Source organism: Numida meleagris, chromosome 2, assembly GCF_002078875.1.
Source record: "Numida meleagris isolate 19003 breed g44 Domestic line chromosome 2, NumMel1.0, whole genome shotgun sequence".
NCBI classification, from domain to species: Eukaryota; Metazoa; Chordata; class Aves; order Galliformes; family Numididae; genus Numida; species Numida meleagris.
This window is the reverse complement of record NC_034410.1, coordinates 30,834,033-30,847,373: the sequence shown is the minus strand read 5'-3', so window position 1 is coordinate 30,847,373 and position 13,341 is coordinate 30,834,033. Positions and strand designations below refer to the sequence as shown.

The following is a 13,341-nucleotide window of genomic DNA, read 5'->3' as shown; positions in this document are numbered from 1 at the left end:
AAGCTCTTATCTGTAGCTAAGAGGAAGCAAGATTGAGATTCTTGGAGGTAAACCCCTCATACACAACCTCACTCAGAGAACTTTATATTTTTAAAGGCACTTACTGAATTCTTACTGAAGATACTTTAGAATTTCATCAAGACCAACAGATTCAAATACCTTATTTCCTTCTCAAAGTCACGTGTATACAAGACCGCGGCCCAGTAGCTTTAAGATAGATTGTTACATATTACTCACAAAGAGCAAAATGATTTAGTCATTCTCATGGCTTTCCTGTAGCTTTCACAGACACAGGAGGTGCCAGAATGCTCTCTAACCAAGTAGTCACTAAGAAAATCTCTGCCAAGGTAAGCTGTGAAAGGGCCAACCAAATTTTTGTATGTTGGTTCTATGATTCTATGTCTCTTAGACCACGTGCAGGACAACTAAAGCGCTATCTTCTGTCTTGCAAGAAAATCCCACTGACCACAGACTTCTTGAAAATGACCACTTTGAGGTCTCTTCATTCTTTCCTGAGGTGTTGCACAATTTGAGCCTATGGTTTTACCATATTGGGCAAAGCGATTGCACTTTGCTCTGTTTTGAACCTCTGAGATGCAGGCTGTGAGCTGACTGCTCACTGTTTTGGCATCCCCTGCAGTGGAATGTCTGTGTGGACGATCAGAAGATCGCTCAGAGGAAGAGAAGAGTTTACTGACATCCTTATCCACATTCCAGAGCATACCTTTCATCTCCTCATTGTGCTGCTCCAGAGAGAGTAATTAATGTTCCACCATTCACGCTGGAAGAACAAGGCTCAAGGGAGCCCAGCCTTGGTGTGTGCTTTCAGGTGAAATTCCTCAAAGTTTGGTTATATGAGGATGTCCACAGCCACAACAAAAGAGGTGATACAGCTAAGGAATATTTAAGTGGTTTGGTACTCAGTCTAAGGACTTTTTTTTACCTCTGCATTGCTCAGCAAATTGCCTTCATGGTATGCGACAAACGGGTTAGAATCCCAAGAGTCATTGACATCACTGCAACAATACCTCGATTCCTCCCACCTGGGGAAAGAACCTAAGATTTTTTCTACTTCCTGGGAGAAGGGGTGAAGATGTTTAATCCAATTTGGTAAATTCCCCTGGATGACAGCAGTGTCTAATCAGATTATAACATCAAACTTGTTAATTTGGTATCTGACCATATTACTTGTTTTAAACAGATGGCTTGACTTTTAAGCTGATACTTAAATACAGTTACAGGTTTATGGAGTGTTCTATATTAAATAAAAGGGACTCATTGCTCATTTGTTTCTCAGGAGCAATGATGTTTTATCGTGCTCATACTGCTGTGCATACAGTGAAGCACATACTGATGTACAGTACAACTGTGTACATTACATGTCCTCTTTTAAGAATTGCATGGTGATCGCGCTGTGTATGTATGTATAAATGCACTATGTAGGTCACTGTGAAAGTAATGTCTTCCATTTATTTCCATGAAACAACAAGGAGCACAAGAACACTATTTCCCAGAGCAAATTCTTAGCTACTAAACATAATTTTTCGACATAGTCACCACCATTAGCCAATGTGTGTGGATGTGCTGATCAAGACGCTCTTCATTTCATAGTGTGACAGCTGTGCATGGCCGTCCAAAACATGGCTTCTCTTTCACATCGCTGTTGCCATTGCTGAAACGCACTACTCACCGCCTCACTGTGCTCACATCCCCTGTTTGGTCTCCATAAACATTCAGCAAGTGTTGGTGAGTGTCAGTGGGTGCCATTTTTCCACACAGAGGAATTCAGTGGACCTGTTTGCTTCATCCACACTTCCATGTCAGCCACCATTCTGTCAGACTGCCCCTCTGCTGCCATCTGTCACACAGCAACAGCATGTGATGGGATGTTGGTGGGAAGGTTCCACCTCTGCTGCCATACCACCAACATCCACCTCTGACATAGTGGACTGACATAACAAAATAGGAGGCATTACTTTTGGAGCAGCCCTCGTAGCTAGCTGATTTAATTATACTGATTAAATTCTTTGAAAGGGTAATTTTGATAACTACAGGCATTAAAAGCTGGATACAGTAGAGTTCTTCACTCTTATTTAAAGTTCAAACACGTTAGGCGGTTTTTTTTTCTTTTTCAGATGAGCTTTTATTTGTTTAGAAAATATAAATAGATAAAAAATACAATCTCTCAAATATTTTAAAAGCATAAGTTATACAACCGTCTGACTTCCGGACATTTTCTTTGGTGCTGAGTACATAATAAATAAGTTGATATTCTGAATAGTACCGTAAGAAATAAAACAGGTGTTTTGCTTGAGTTATTTCTAAATATTGAAAATACTTAATATAAATAGAAAACATTAGAAAAGAATAAATATTTTAAATACAATAAATAGGTTCCTTGAAGGAAATGAGAATGTCTATAAATGCAAACCATTGTTACTCTCTGGTTCCTGAAACGGAACAACATTGCCATCTGCCACGTGACAGATCGGTAACAGAGGACTGTGCCCGAACTAAAACATTCAGGCACTGAAACTCCTGGTGTTTTTCAAATAGCGAATGGCCCTCACGGTTTTCTCCATAAACGAAGTAAAGTCTCGGAGGATGAGGTGCGTGGTGATTTTCTCTATCCAGGCCTTATCTGACTTCAGCTTGGCGAGGAGGGATTTCTGGGCGGCCAAGTCTGGGATGACCACTTCATTGGGATTGATCACCTGTGGGAAACAGAAGGTTGAGTCAGATTGTAGGTAAGACTGCGTCCCGCCCAGCTTCGTACCCCTCCTCTCTGTACAGCTGCCGGCAGCCCCACCTCTGTGGTGGCTTTGAGGTACGCCTATCCCTGCCGCTGCTCCTCCAGAAGGCCAACTAACGCTTGCGGGGGTCGGGGTGGCCCGGCCCAAGGTGCCTCACCGCGTCCGCTCCCGTGTGCTGGCTGGGGACATGGGGCGCAGCTCGGCCTAAACCGTGCTGACCGCTCCATCCTTGCTCACAAATGAATTAGGTCTCCAGGTGTCGTGCAAGCCAGAGCTCCTGACTGACTCGAAATCTCCACTGTCCCTACAAGCCCCGGGCTCCACGTGCCCGCTCTGTTCCATGCTACCCGCCCTGACTGTCTCAGCCCTTACAATTCCACAGAAGGCCGGTCTCACCCAGCCCTAGAACAAACTTCCTACAAATAATGTATCAAGTTTGAAGCCGGTAGCTGCCTTAAGCCAGGACTATTATTCTTAGCAAATACAGTGTGAAAAAAGCAGTTCAGCTCCCTTTCACTTAAAGAATGAGGAACATAAATAAGTGCGGTAGAAAAGGCATTAGGAGCACACAATGCCCTTCTCAGGTGCTGAAAACACCTGGCAGAGAATCGTGGCCCCACAGCTCTGCAGTTCTTGGTTCCCCCTTCACCTGGGCACCTCTCACTCACCCATAGTTTCACTGCTGACAAAGTAGGAAGGGTTGTAGGAAGGGAAGGGTTATGGGCGTAAGTGCTGCAGGAATGAAGCCAGTTTTGAAGTGTGATCTTTTAAAGTACTCCAAAACACAGAAAACAGCTGTCAGAAATAGATATCATTCCGTTTTACCAAATCGGAAGAAAATCAGCTGTTTGTATTTGCAGTTATTTCTGTGAGGTTTCAAAATTCCTGTACTTCACAGGGGTTAGCAGCGCTGAGGGGCTGGGAGTGAGTGGTGGCTCTGAGCAGAATGCCTGAGCGTGTTGTTCTTAAAGGAGTCTGATGCGTTTGATTGTTGTTTGGAAGTGAGGAATGGCAACAGAAAGGTGGAAGAAGAGCACAAAAGACAAGCCTGTAAAACTTGAAAGTCATAACGGAAAGTGGCTCAGGGAGCCAACACCTGCTGCTGATGGGAAAAGTAACAGCGGGAAACGCTCAGCCTCGGGCAGCACCTATTGCCCTGACTGCGCACTGGTGCCAAGTCCCAGCCGTCGCGGCAGTGCCCTGCGCACCGACTCACCATCTGCCGGATCTTGGCCGCCAGGTGCTTCGTGCTATAGCACAGCGACTTGACTGTCTGCTTTTCACTAGCAAAAGCTTCTTGAACGAATTCCAGGTAGGTCTGAAAGGCGAACAGGCCGCTGGAGAGCTTCCTCAGGCATTTCTCCTGCGGAGAGAGAAGTGAGAACATCAGCCGCGGCTCAGGGTGCCTGGCACGTCGCGCTTCGGCGGCGCTCGGGTTGGGCTGAAGGCTGCCCAAGGAAGGAGCAGAGCGGTTCCTTGCCTCGTCGAAGCCGGCGAGCAGGCAGCCGTCCTCCTCCGTCACCTTGGGCAGGTTGAGGTTGTTCTGGACGAGCATTTCCATACTGTTCTCGCAGACCGTGAACTTCTCGCACATCTGCGGAGAGACACCGAGAGCTGCCGTCGCGTCCGAGCCCCGGGGACGGCCCGCGGGGCCCCCGCCGCGGCCCCGTACCCACCTCATCCTGCAGCTGGACGGCGCGGTCGTGCAGCATCCAGGCCAGCGACTCGCACTCGGGCAGCGCCCGCCGCGCCCCCGCCTCCTCCTCCAGCCCGGCCTCCCCGGACGAGTCGGGGAGCGGAGCGGCGGCGGCGGGCAGCGGCAGCAGCGACAGCAACAGCAGCAGCAGCGCGGCGGGGCCGGGACGGGGCGCTCTCCGGCGGCGGCTCCCGCCGCTCCCCGGCCGCTGTCGCGCCGCCTCGAAGCTCTCGGTGAAGTTCATGGTGAGGCTCCTGTGCTCGTCGGGTAGGCTGGCGGGGCGAATGAGCTCCGGACATCCCTGAACGTGTATTTATCGAGGGGGCTTCGAGATTATTCATGGCCTGGGAAAATCCGGCATGAGAACACGGGGGTGTGTGCCCTGTGCTTGCGCCGAGCTTGACACGGCACTCGCCCCGTCTGAGAGCACTGGGATTGTGAAACGGGGCTGGGGGAGGTGGCGAGCCGAGCCGGGCCGGGCAGAGCACAGGCATGAAGTCATTTTTCCGCCCCGTAACTCCTTGAGGGCCGCGCTGCCGCTCACCTGGCCTCGGCCGGGGGTCGGACCCGGCAGCCGCCCGCAGGGTCCGGTACCTACACGCAGGCATGGCGTGTGTCTTATGTTTTCTTCTGTTTTATACATCTTAGAAATTGATATCTGATTTCACTATTTTTATTCGTTGTACATCTTTATTTATTCTTGTTTTTAAGATTTTTTTTTTTAATTCTATTTGTGTTCTATTTTCATTCATTCTGTTTTTATTGCTTTTAAACATGAAACCGAATGCCCTTGGTTTAGCTGCTGGACGTGTCCACGTTGTATGCTGTCACATACACATGTCTCTGTGAACCCCACCTGGGCATGTCCCATCGCTCCTGCGCTGCCAGCACACAGCAGTGGAGGAAGGTCAGCGCCCAGGGCTCCCTGGGGCAGCAGGCGCAGGAAATGCCACGCAGTCAGTCACCTGCTATCTGCAGCCTTATCTCCTTCGCCACACAGGGAGGGGTGTTGGGAATTTTGGCATTTTGCTGAGGGATTCTTTGCCCAGAAAGAGCGTGCCCGTTAGGCTCAGGCACAGGCTAGCATGGGCTGGGGTGAGCTGCTGGGCCGTGCTGCTGGTCAGCTTTGGAAATGTCTCCGTGTGATTTTGCCAAACAGAGAAGAACAGAGGAAGAGCTGATCTGGGTTCTGGAATGGGGAGGGAATAACACGGACACAGGGAGATGATAACACAGGAATTGAGGCTGGGTGTCCTCTCTCGGACTCCGATTTGTAAAGATTGTTGGCAGTAGGCTTTTTCAGAAAAGCCTGTACAGAGAGCCTTGGGTAAGAGGCAGAATATCAGTTTGTGTCATGTCCACTTCTGCCTGCAGTGCAAAGGCAGCTGCAGTAACTTTACCTGCTTGGGAGATATTAGGACTGAAATGCAAGCAACTCTGTGACTTCCAGTAGCTGCCATCAGCAAGTGCCTGGCTCCCTGAGCCATAACAATAATAGTCTGTTGTGCTCTCTCCAGCCAGAGCTGTGGTATGAGCCACAAGAACAAAGCACAAAGGCAGTGGTGTGTTTGGCCAACACCACACTAATGGGTCCAGCTGCAAGGTGCCAAAGGGTAGGAGCAGCCCAACAAGGTGAGCCTGGGTTTTGCCTTCTGATACCACTGCAAATGCTGCAGGAGGGGAGCTCCTGCCTCCCACTTTCTATTTGTGATAGCACACAGAAGTATGCCTCCAAGAGAGCTCTTTCTTTCCAGTTCTAGATAGACAGCTTGTGTTCTGCTTCCTGCACGCAGCCCAGCTTCTCCAGTCTTGCCGGAGTGTTTGATTAAACATTTAGAGTGAAATAAAACAAAATTTCAATTGTTGTATCTCATCTTAAAGATCCCAAGCTTTCTGCCATTGCTGCCCCTTACATTATTTTTGGTTTGTTTGCTGTTTCCATTTGGGTGTGTGCGTGACTTTTCAGAAGTGCTGAGTATCCTTGCGTGCTCCCATAGCAGATGCTCATGAATGCCTTACGTAGCATTCAAGAGAAGAAGGAACCTGAATTTACACTTCTGCTACTACTGCATTTATTTTCTTTGGGAAAATCTCTCTCCCTTCTCTCTCTTTTTTTTTTTTCCATTTTTTTTTCTCTTGTACTGCATTTAAAATAAATTATTTGCACTGATCTATCTACAGGAATCTTTAATGTTTGTGATGGACTTAAAGGGGTTAATTAGCCCACTCTGTATTGCTCTGAGCTAAGCTGCTTCATCACCCTGTTCAGAAAGCAGTAAGCCCTGAACAAGCAGTGCTGGTTCATCAGCTAACAATGCATCAGGACATGGGGCGGCTGGGACTCTAATACTTATGAGCACTAATACTGAGACTTTAAGATATAATTTCTAGATATAGGTGTATCTTACAGTTTACTGTTTTTCTATCCTGTTGTTGTTGCTGTTCTTCATTTCACTCTGTGGGTTAGTCCTCTATTACTGTCATTTACATTACAAAACTGATGGCTGCCTCCCAGTGTCTAAAACTTTTCTGGGGTGGGATCTCACATATCGTCAGCATTCATCCAACTCTTTCTTTTGTCTGGGCAATGGGCATTACTACTGTAAGCTCTGTGGGAGCAGAGAGGCCAATTGTGAATGCTGTAAAAAACCTCTGCTGTCAGACTCTGTGCACATGAAAACGACTGCTAATTACAGTCAGGGATGAATTCATAGCCAGAGAGCCAATCCAGGATAATGCCATCTGTTGAACGCTCTTTTTCTAGCATCAGTATGGTAACTCCCAGACTTGATCCAGAGAATTGCTCCAGGTGCAAGCAAGCCCACGCCACTTTTTCTCCTGATAATCTGGGAGATTTGCAAGCAAGAGGCTGTTTTCAGGTGAGGTGGCTGAGACCATCGGCGTAAATGCTCCTACCACTGAAGAGTTTAGCAGACTGCAGAGCTGTTTTGGTCAAAGCCTGTCACCCCTCCCACTGGCCATCACAGCAGGGGCTGTGAGGAGCCCCACCACGGACTGAGGTAAGGCCCAATGACGCTGGCAGCTGCAGGAGGCCCAGGCTTCTCAGTGCTGTGAGCCAGCTGTGTGCATCTACGTGGCCTTCCTGCGTAGAAAAAATTAAGTTTTTGAATAAAGGAAGAGGATTATTAGGTTTGTGGTATGTTTCACTCCGATTTATTGGTGTTTTTCCTTTCTAATAATCTCCAATGTTCTGCAGTAAAAATGCAAACCACTAATGCTTGGTCAGGGATTAATTCTTTAGGCTGTAGTGTTTGCAACAAGAGAAGGAATGTGAGTAAAAGTGTAATGGTCTGCTGTAAAAGTTTGGTTCATGTGTAGAAGAAAATGCCAGCTGCTGGTGGACCATTTAAGTGGAACCATAGCAATGACTAAATTAATTAACTTTAAATGTCACGAGTGAGGTATAAAGCTGATGTCCAGCTCCTCTGACATGCTTTCAGTGGATACCCTTAAAACTGTTAATGAGAGATCTTGAGTTCCTATAGCACTGTATAAGATGAGATTTCTGTTGCCCACCAAGATGCAAACATGTCACCCATTTTACAGCTCCTTTCCTTTAAAGGATCTTCGTATCCAACATTCACTGTAATTACAGGGTCTGTGAGTGCTTGTGTATCTCTCATTCACATCAGTAATATTGTCTTCAACAGCCTGCATAAAAAAATCCCAGGCTTCAGAAAACAAACTTTTTTTGCCCCAGATGTTTTCAAGTAGAAGGACACTGCCAGCTCCAGCGATAGGTGAGAGTGAAACCAAATGTCCCTGCACTGTACTTGAAATGAACATACCGGGCAAGATGCTGAGATACCATGTTCATGTTCCTCATAACCAAACACTGCTTTAAGAACATGTACATGACACCCAGGAGCGCTGGCATCCTGAACAATCAGCCCTTTACTGTTGCTACATTGCAAGTTCTTTGGTTCTCTGTTGGTTGTTAGCCAGCAAGGAACCACGCAGATGTCTGGGGATTTTTTTTTGGTGAAAAACTCAGGGGATTGCTCATTTTTCTTCCCTACAGGCAGGCTTGCATCATTTTTAAACAAGACTAGGATATGTAGTAATAGACTTAAATTTTCTTCTCCAGCATATCATATGCAAATACTGTGAATTTCCATGCCTCAGGCTAAAGTGGAAGTTTAGAGGAAAAATGCATAGTTAGTTTTAATTTATGTTCTAATTTTCAGCCTTGTCTGGGTAGTCTTGAAGAGAAATCACGCTATGGTCTTCTCTAGTCAACCACCTTGATGGCTGGTATGCCAGACCCTGGAGAGAACTGTTCTTGGGGCTATCTGAATGCCACATATCACTCCAAGTAGACACATCCCTGTCAAATCAAAAATATTGCAGGCAAGTGTCCATTTGTACACCTTAATGGGATTAACACAGCACTCATTAGGGAAAGTAGACTTGCACCAGGAGTACTTCATTGCTGTGGGTGTACCGATAAATGCCACCAGCCTTTCCTCATGGGTGGAAAGCAGCTGTTACTTTGCCTTTATCATAGTGCAGCATGAAAATAGAAAGTCTCTGTCTCCTTTTAAAAATAAAATAGCTGAAAGTTCCACTTGCGTTTAAGGAACTTCCTTGTTCCCTTTGAGCTCTTTGTTTATGCATGAAAGATGAAGTTCGAAGAAGTTGTATGACAAAGGAGAAGAGGGAGGTTTTTCAGTCATTGGGGAAGATGACGAAGCTGGAAAGAGAACACAGTGAGAGGTAAGTATATGGGAGGTATGAATGGTGTGTTTGTTATTTTTACTGTTTGTCGTGTTTTAACATGGTACCTTAGATTTAGATTGTATTTTACAAAATCTTTAAAAGGTAAGGTCTCCCTGCACGGAGCTTGCTCAATAGCAAAGGAAAACAAAGCAGTGTCAATGTTTGTCTAGAAAGTAATCACAATTATGAACACATACCAAATCTTGTCCAGTTCAGTAAGAGTGGGATCTGTTTCATTCTTACATAAAAGTTTCATATGTTGCTCAATGAGGCACCTGTAGATATACTTGATTTTTGTAAGCATTATCTGTTCTCTCACTCAGTCTCATCACTAGACGTGCACCCTCACTCTGCTTTTCCTTATGAAGACTCTTCTGCAATGTTGTAAATCACCTAACCCGGGTCTTTTAATGATACTCTCATGTTTTTGTTTTTCCTAGACAGCAGCAGGATCTTTTTGCACTGACAAAAGAAGCTGAATAGTGTCAGTGGTAGTTTTTATCACTGTATGCAAAATGGAGAGCTTTACTTCTACATCAGAGATTAGAACATGGAAAGATGGCTGAAGTGGACGCTGATGTAATTTTTACCCCATTTGAGTGTAATGAGACTGTCATGGTTTTATGATTTTCGGTTATTGGTATTCCGCATCATAACATCATGTAGTGTATGTACCTGGTTCTCAGAAGAGAAGGACTACTACATTCCCCAAGGGACTTGGCTCCCTGTTACCATTTTCCAGTTGGAGAGAAAGATAAAAACTTGCATATCACAAGACCTTCTTTTTTTTCTGCCTGTCTCTCGTCCTGGCAGCATCTCGCTCCCCAGCCATCTTATCATCGGTATTAGAGTAAGGCCTACTTTAATTTTGGACACTCTCTCTCACTGTATTGGATTTATTAGCTTAAATTGTAATTATATTGTATTATAGTGTGTTATTTTGCATTCCGATACCTTATTTAGTAAATTAGTTTGTTTCTCCTCAGATTGTTGCCACTGTTTTGCTCTCAGGCCCATCTCCCTACCCTTTTTTCCCCTTTCCCTTTCCCGGGGCTTGGGTCCGTGGGTTCCTCACCCCATTTGTCACGGAACTGGGCCGAACGCCCATAAACCATTGACATGAGACACATCGACTGTACCGGAAGAAATGTGGCCTTTGGGCAAAAATAGAAAGTGAATCCCAAGAACTGCTGTGACTTCAGAGTTCCTGGGTAAGCCTAGGCAGAGATGAGTGTGCATAGTATTGTCCTTGCTTCCTCCATAGCTGTATTTTGGGAGAAGCTGGTCTGTACTCCCAAAGCCAGGAGAGCCTTCCCAGCGCAGGCTCTTGGCTACCTGGGAGAGGTGCCTGCTTCCTGAGGGGGAAACACTCCTTTCCTTGGTGTTTCTTTTTGGCTGGCGCAAGAGCTCTTCATGGTTTGTTGAACAGTTTCTCACTTAGCCTCTCACATGGGAACACCACGGCTCTGCCTGCCCCAGTTAGGTGCTGCTTGGTGTAAAGTCCCAGAGTATCGCTCGTCTTCGACACAGCGATTTCCCTGCTGGTTTCAAAAACACATGTGAAACCAAAAGAAAAAAACACACACAAAAAAAACCAGAAGCACTCTAGGTGAATGACTGGAATCCGAAAAACCCTATCTCTCCCCTGTGCCTGAAGTGGCATGTGACAGTGACAGATTTGGTGTGGAGAGGGAACATGTTGGGTATCTCCCTAGTCATCTTTGTACCTTAGCTCTGCAGCATCAAACGTCACTCCCTGCTGCTCGTTCTCTGATCTTTGTTTCTATTCGTAGATGCCCAGGATCTTCTGATGCTGCATGTCTGGGCATATCGGGATGAAGTACCTACACTTTTGAAATGTCTGACAGCAAAATGTATTCTCTTTATTCCAGTAAATTCAATAAACATTGGCAAACATAAACAGAGAGGAATGGCTTTGTTCAGAAAAGAAAAAAAAAAAACAGATGTTTTTAAGAAAGAGTATATTAATTGTTTCATTTCATAGTATTTTTCTTATGTTTGTAATAATCTATGCAAAATTTCTGGTGCAAAGTTTCATATTATATACATATTGTAAAATTGCTACATTTTAAAACTTAATTTTCAAATAAATTTTTTAAAAGGAATTTTTAAAAGTCAAGTAGGGAATTCCTTGGATATTCCATGTTTCTTGGAGAATTCTGTGTTTTCAGCTAGATGCTATCCATGTTTCCCATTCAGCCCAGGTGCCATGTAGTGAAATCTGCTTCTTTCTGCCTGGTGCCTCACACCACAACTGTTGTGAGTTGATAGTGGTGTGCGAAAGCCACTACCAAAAAGAGTGGCACTGCCATGCAGTAGCCTGACCTGTGCCATGAGTCACTTTTTCTCACTGTTTCCCACGTGTGTTGGTGTTGGCTTTTGAGTGGCTGGGGAGAGGATCTGGTTGGAAAACAACCCAACAAAGGAACCAATTAAAAACAGGTTTCAGTGTGATCAGTTCTATGATCTAACTCTGCCCAAACGCTAGTGTCAGTGTGGTGGAGACAGGTATGGTGGGTGACTCCTAGGAGTGTATAAACTACAAATAACAAGAGACATATCTTCAGGTCAAACTAAAGAATGTTTTACCTCATCCCAAAATAACTTTCAGTCCTTACTTCTCCAAAGTAGCACACACTCTTAAAAACAGATTTTAAAAATAGAAAGTATTAAGAAACAGAAGTGTTCATCACCTTTTCACAATAGGCAAATTTAGTAGCTAAATTCAATCAGAATACCTAAGGTATTGTGACTGCTCATCTGCTTTCAGCTTTGGATTATATTTTGGACATTTTTGCTGTTCCTTAAAGTTTTTTTATCCAGCCTTACCCACTTGCTCTCAGAAAGCAATTGCAAGTCTTATTCTATTGTAACTCCATTGATTTTGGCAGGACTCCTGATGCCCATGAAAGAGAAAAGGAAGTCAAGTTGAAGACTTCCACTGTCTTAGGCATTTTTCAGTGCATGTTTTGCTATCTGTATAGGTAAGCCCACAGCTGATGACTTTTTTATGCCAACCTCATGAAGTTCCACGAGAACAACTGCAAGGTCCTGCACCTGGGTCAGGGCAATCCCAAGTACAGATACAGGTTGGGTGAAGAATGGCTTGAGATCATCCTGGAGGAGAAGGATTTGGGGGTGTCAGTTTATGAAAGACTCAACAGAAGATGGCAACGTGTGCTTGCAGCCCAGAAGGTCAACCGTATACGGGGTTGGATCAAGAGAAGTGTGACCAGCAGGTAAAGGGAGGTGATTCTGCCCCTCTACTCTGCTCTTGTGAGACACCACCTGGAGTACTGCATCCAGTTCTGGGGCCCCCATCACAAGAAGGACATAGAGCTGTTGGAGTGGGTCCAGAGGAGGGCCACAAAGATGGTCAGAGGGCTGGTGCACCTCCCCTATGAGGACATGCTGAGAGAGTTGGGACTCTTCAGCCTGGAGAAGAGAAAGCTCTGGGGGGACCTTATAGCGGCTTTCCAGAACCTGAAGAGGGACTACAGAAAAGCTGGGGAGGGACTTTTTATATGGGTAGGTAGCAACAGGACAAGGGAAGAGGGTAGATTTAGACTAGATATCAGGAAGAAATTCTTTACTGTGAGGGTGGTGAGACACTGGAACAGGTTGCCCAGTGAAGTTGTGAATGCCCCATCCATGGAGGCATTCAAGGCCAGGCTGGATGGGGCCTTGAGCAATCTGGTCTAGAGGGAGGTGTCCCTGCCTATAGCAGGGGGTTTGAAACTGGATGATCTTAAAGGTCCCTTCCAACCCAAACCATTCTATGATTCTATGATTTGAAGAGGTCGCAAATAGGTTGCAAATAGGCTGTAAATTTAGTCAAATGGGTCTTTGGACTACACATTTCATGAGATCCTAACTTCTAGGAATTGGAGTTTTCAAATTGGGCTTTGGTGGATGGGCAGGTGATATAGCTACAACCTCCACTGCTTTTTGGTCTGCCAAGATCCTCTGCAGAGTGAAAGGCCTGCCAAAAATCAGCAAAACAAAGATGACATTTTCTGGTGTGTGGGAAGGTATTTAGCTTCCTTGGAATATCTTCACTTTTTTTTTTCATATTTCTTAGTTTCCTTACAATGTGTATATTGAGCAAATGTTGTGTATTGCTTCAGAGAA

General features: G+C 45.4%; 1 protein-coding gene and 1 long non-coding RNA gene across 2 annotated transcripts; one reads left to right on the top strand and one right to left on the bottom strand.

Moving 5' to 3' along the window:
• On the bottom strand, positions 1,945–4,712 carry IL6 (interleukin 6). The gene is made up of 4 exons (XM_021387985.1): positions 4,430–4,712; positions 4,234–4,347; positions 3,970–4,116; positions 1,945–2,714 (listed from the first exon to the last, which is right to left on the bottom strand). The coding sequence occupies exons 1-4, from the start codon at positions 4,691–4,693 to the stop codon at positions 2,523–2,525; spliced, it is 717 nt and encodes a 238-aa protein (XP_021243660.1). The 5' UTR covers positions 4,694–4,712; the 3' UTR covers positions 1,945–2,522.
• LOC110394225 lies at positions 3,926–9,925 on the top strand. Its single transcript, XR_002435462.1, has 3 exons — positions 3,926–4,065; positions 4,328–9,186; positions 9,630–9,925. It is a non-coding gene; the product is annotated as an uncharacterized LOC110394225 (long non-coding RNA).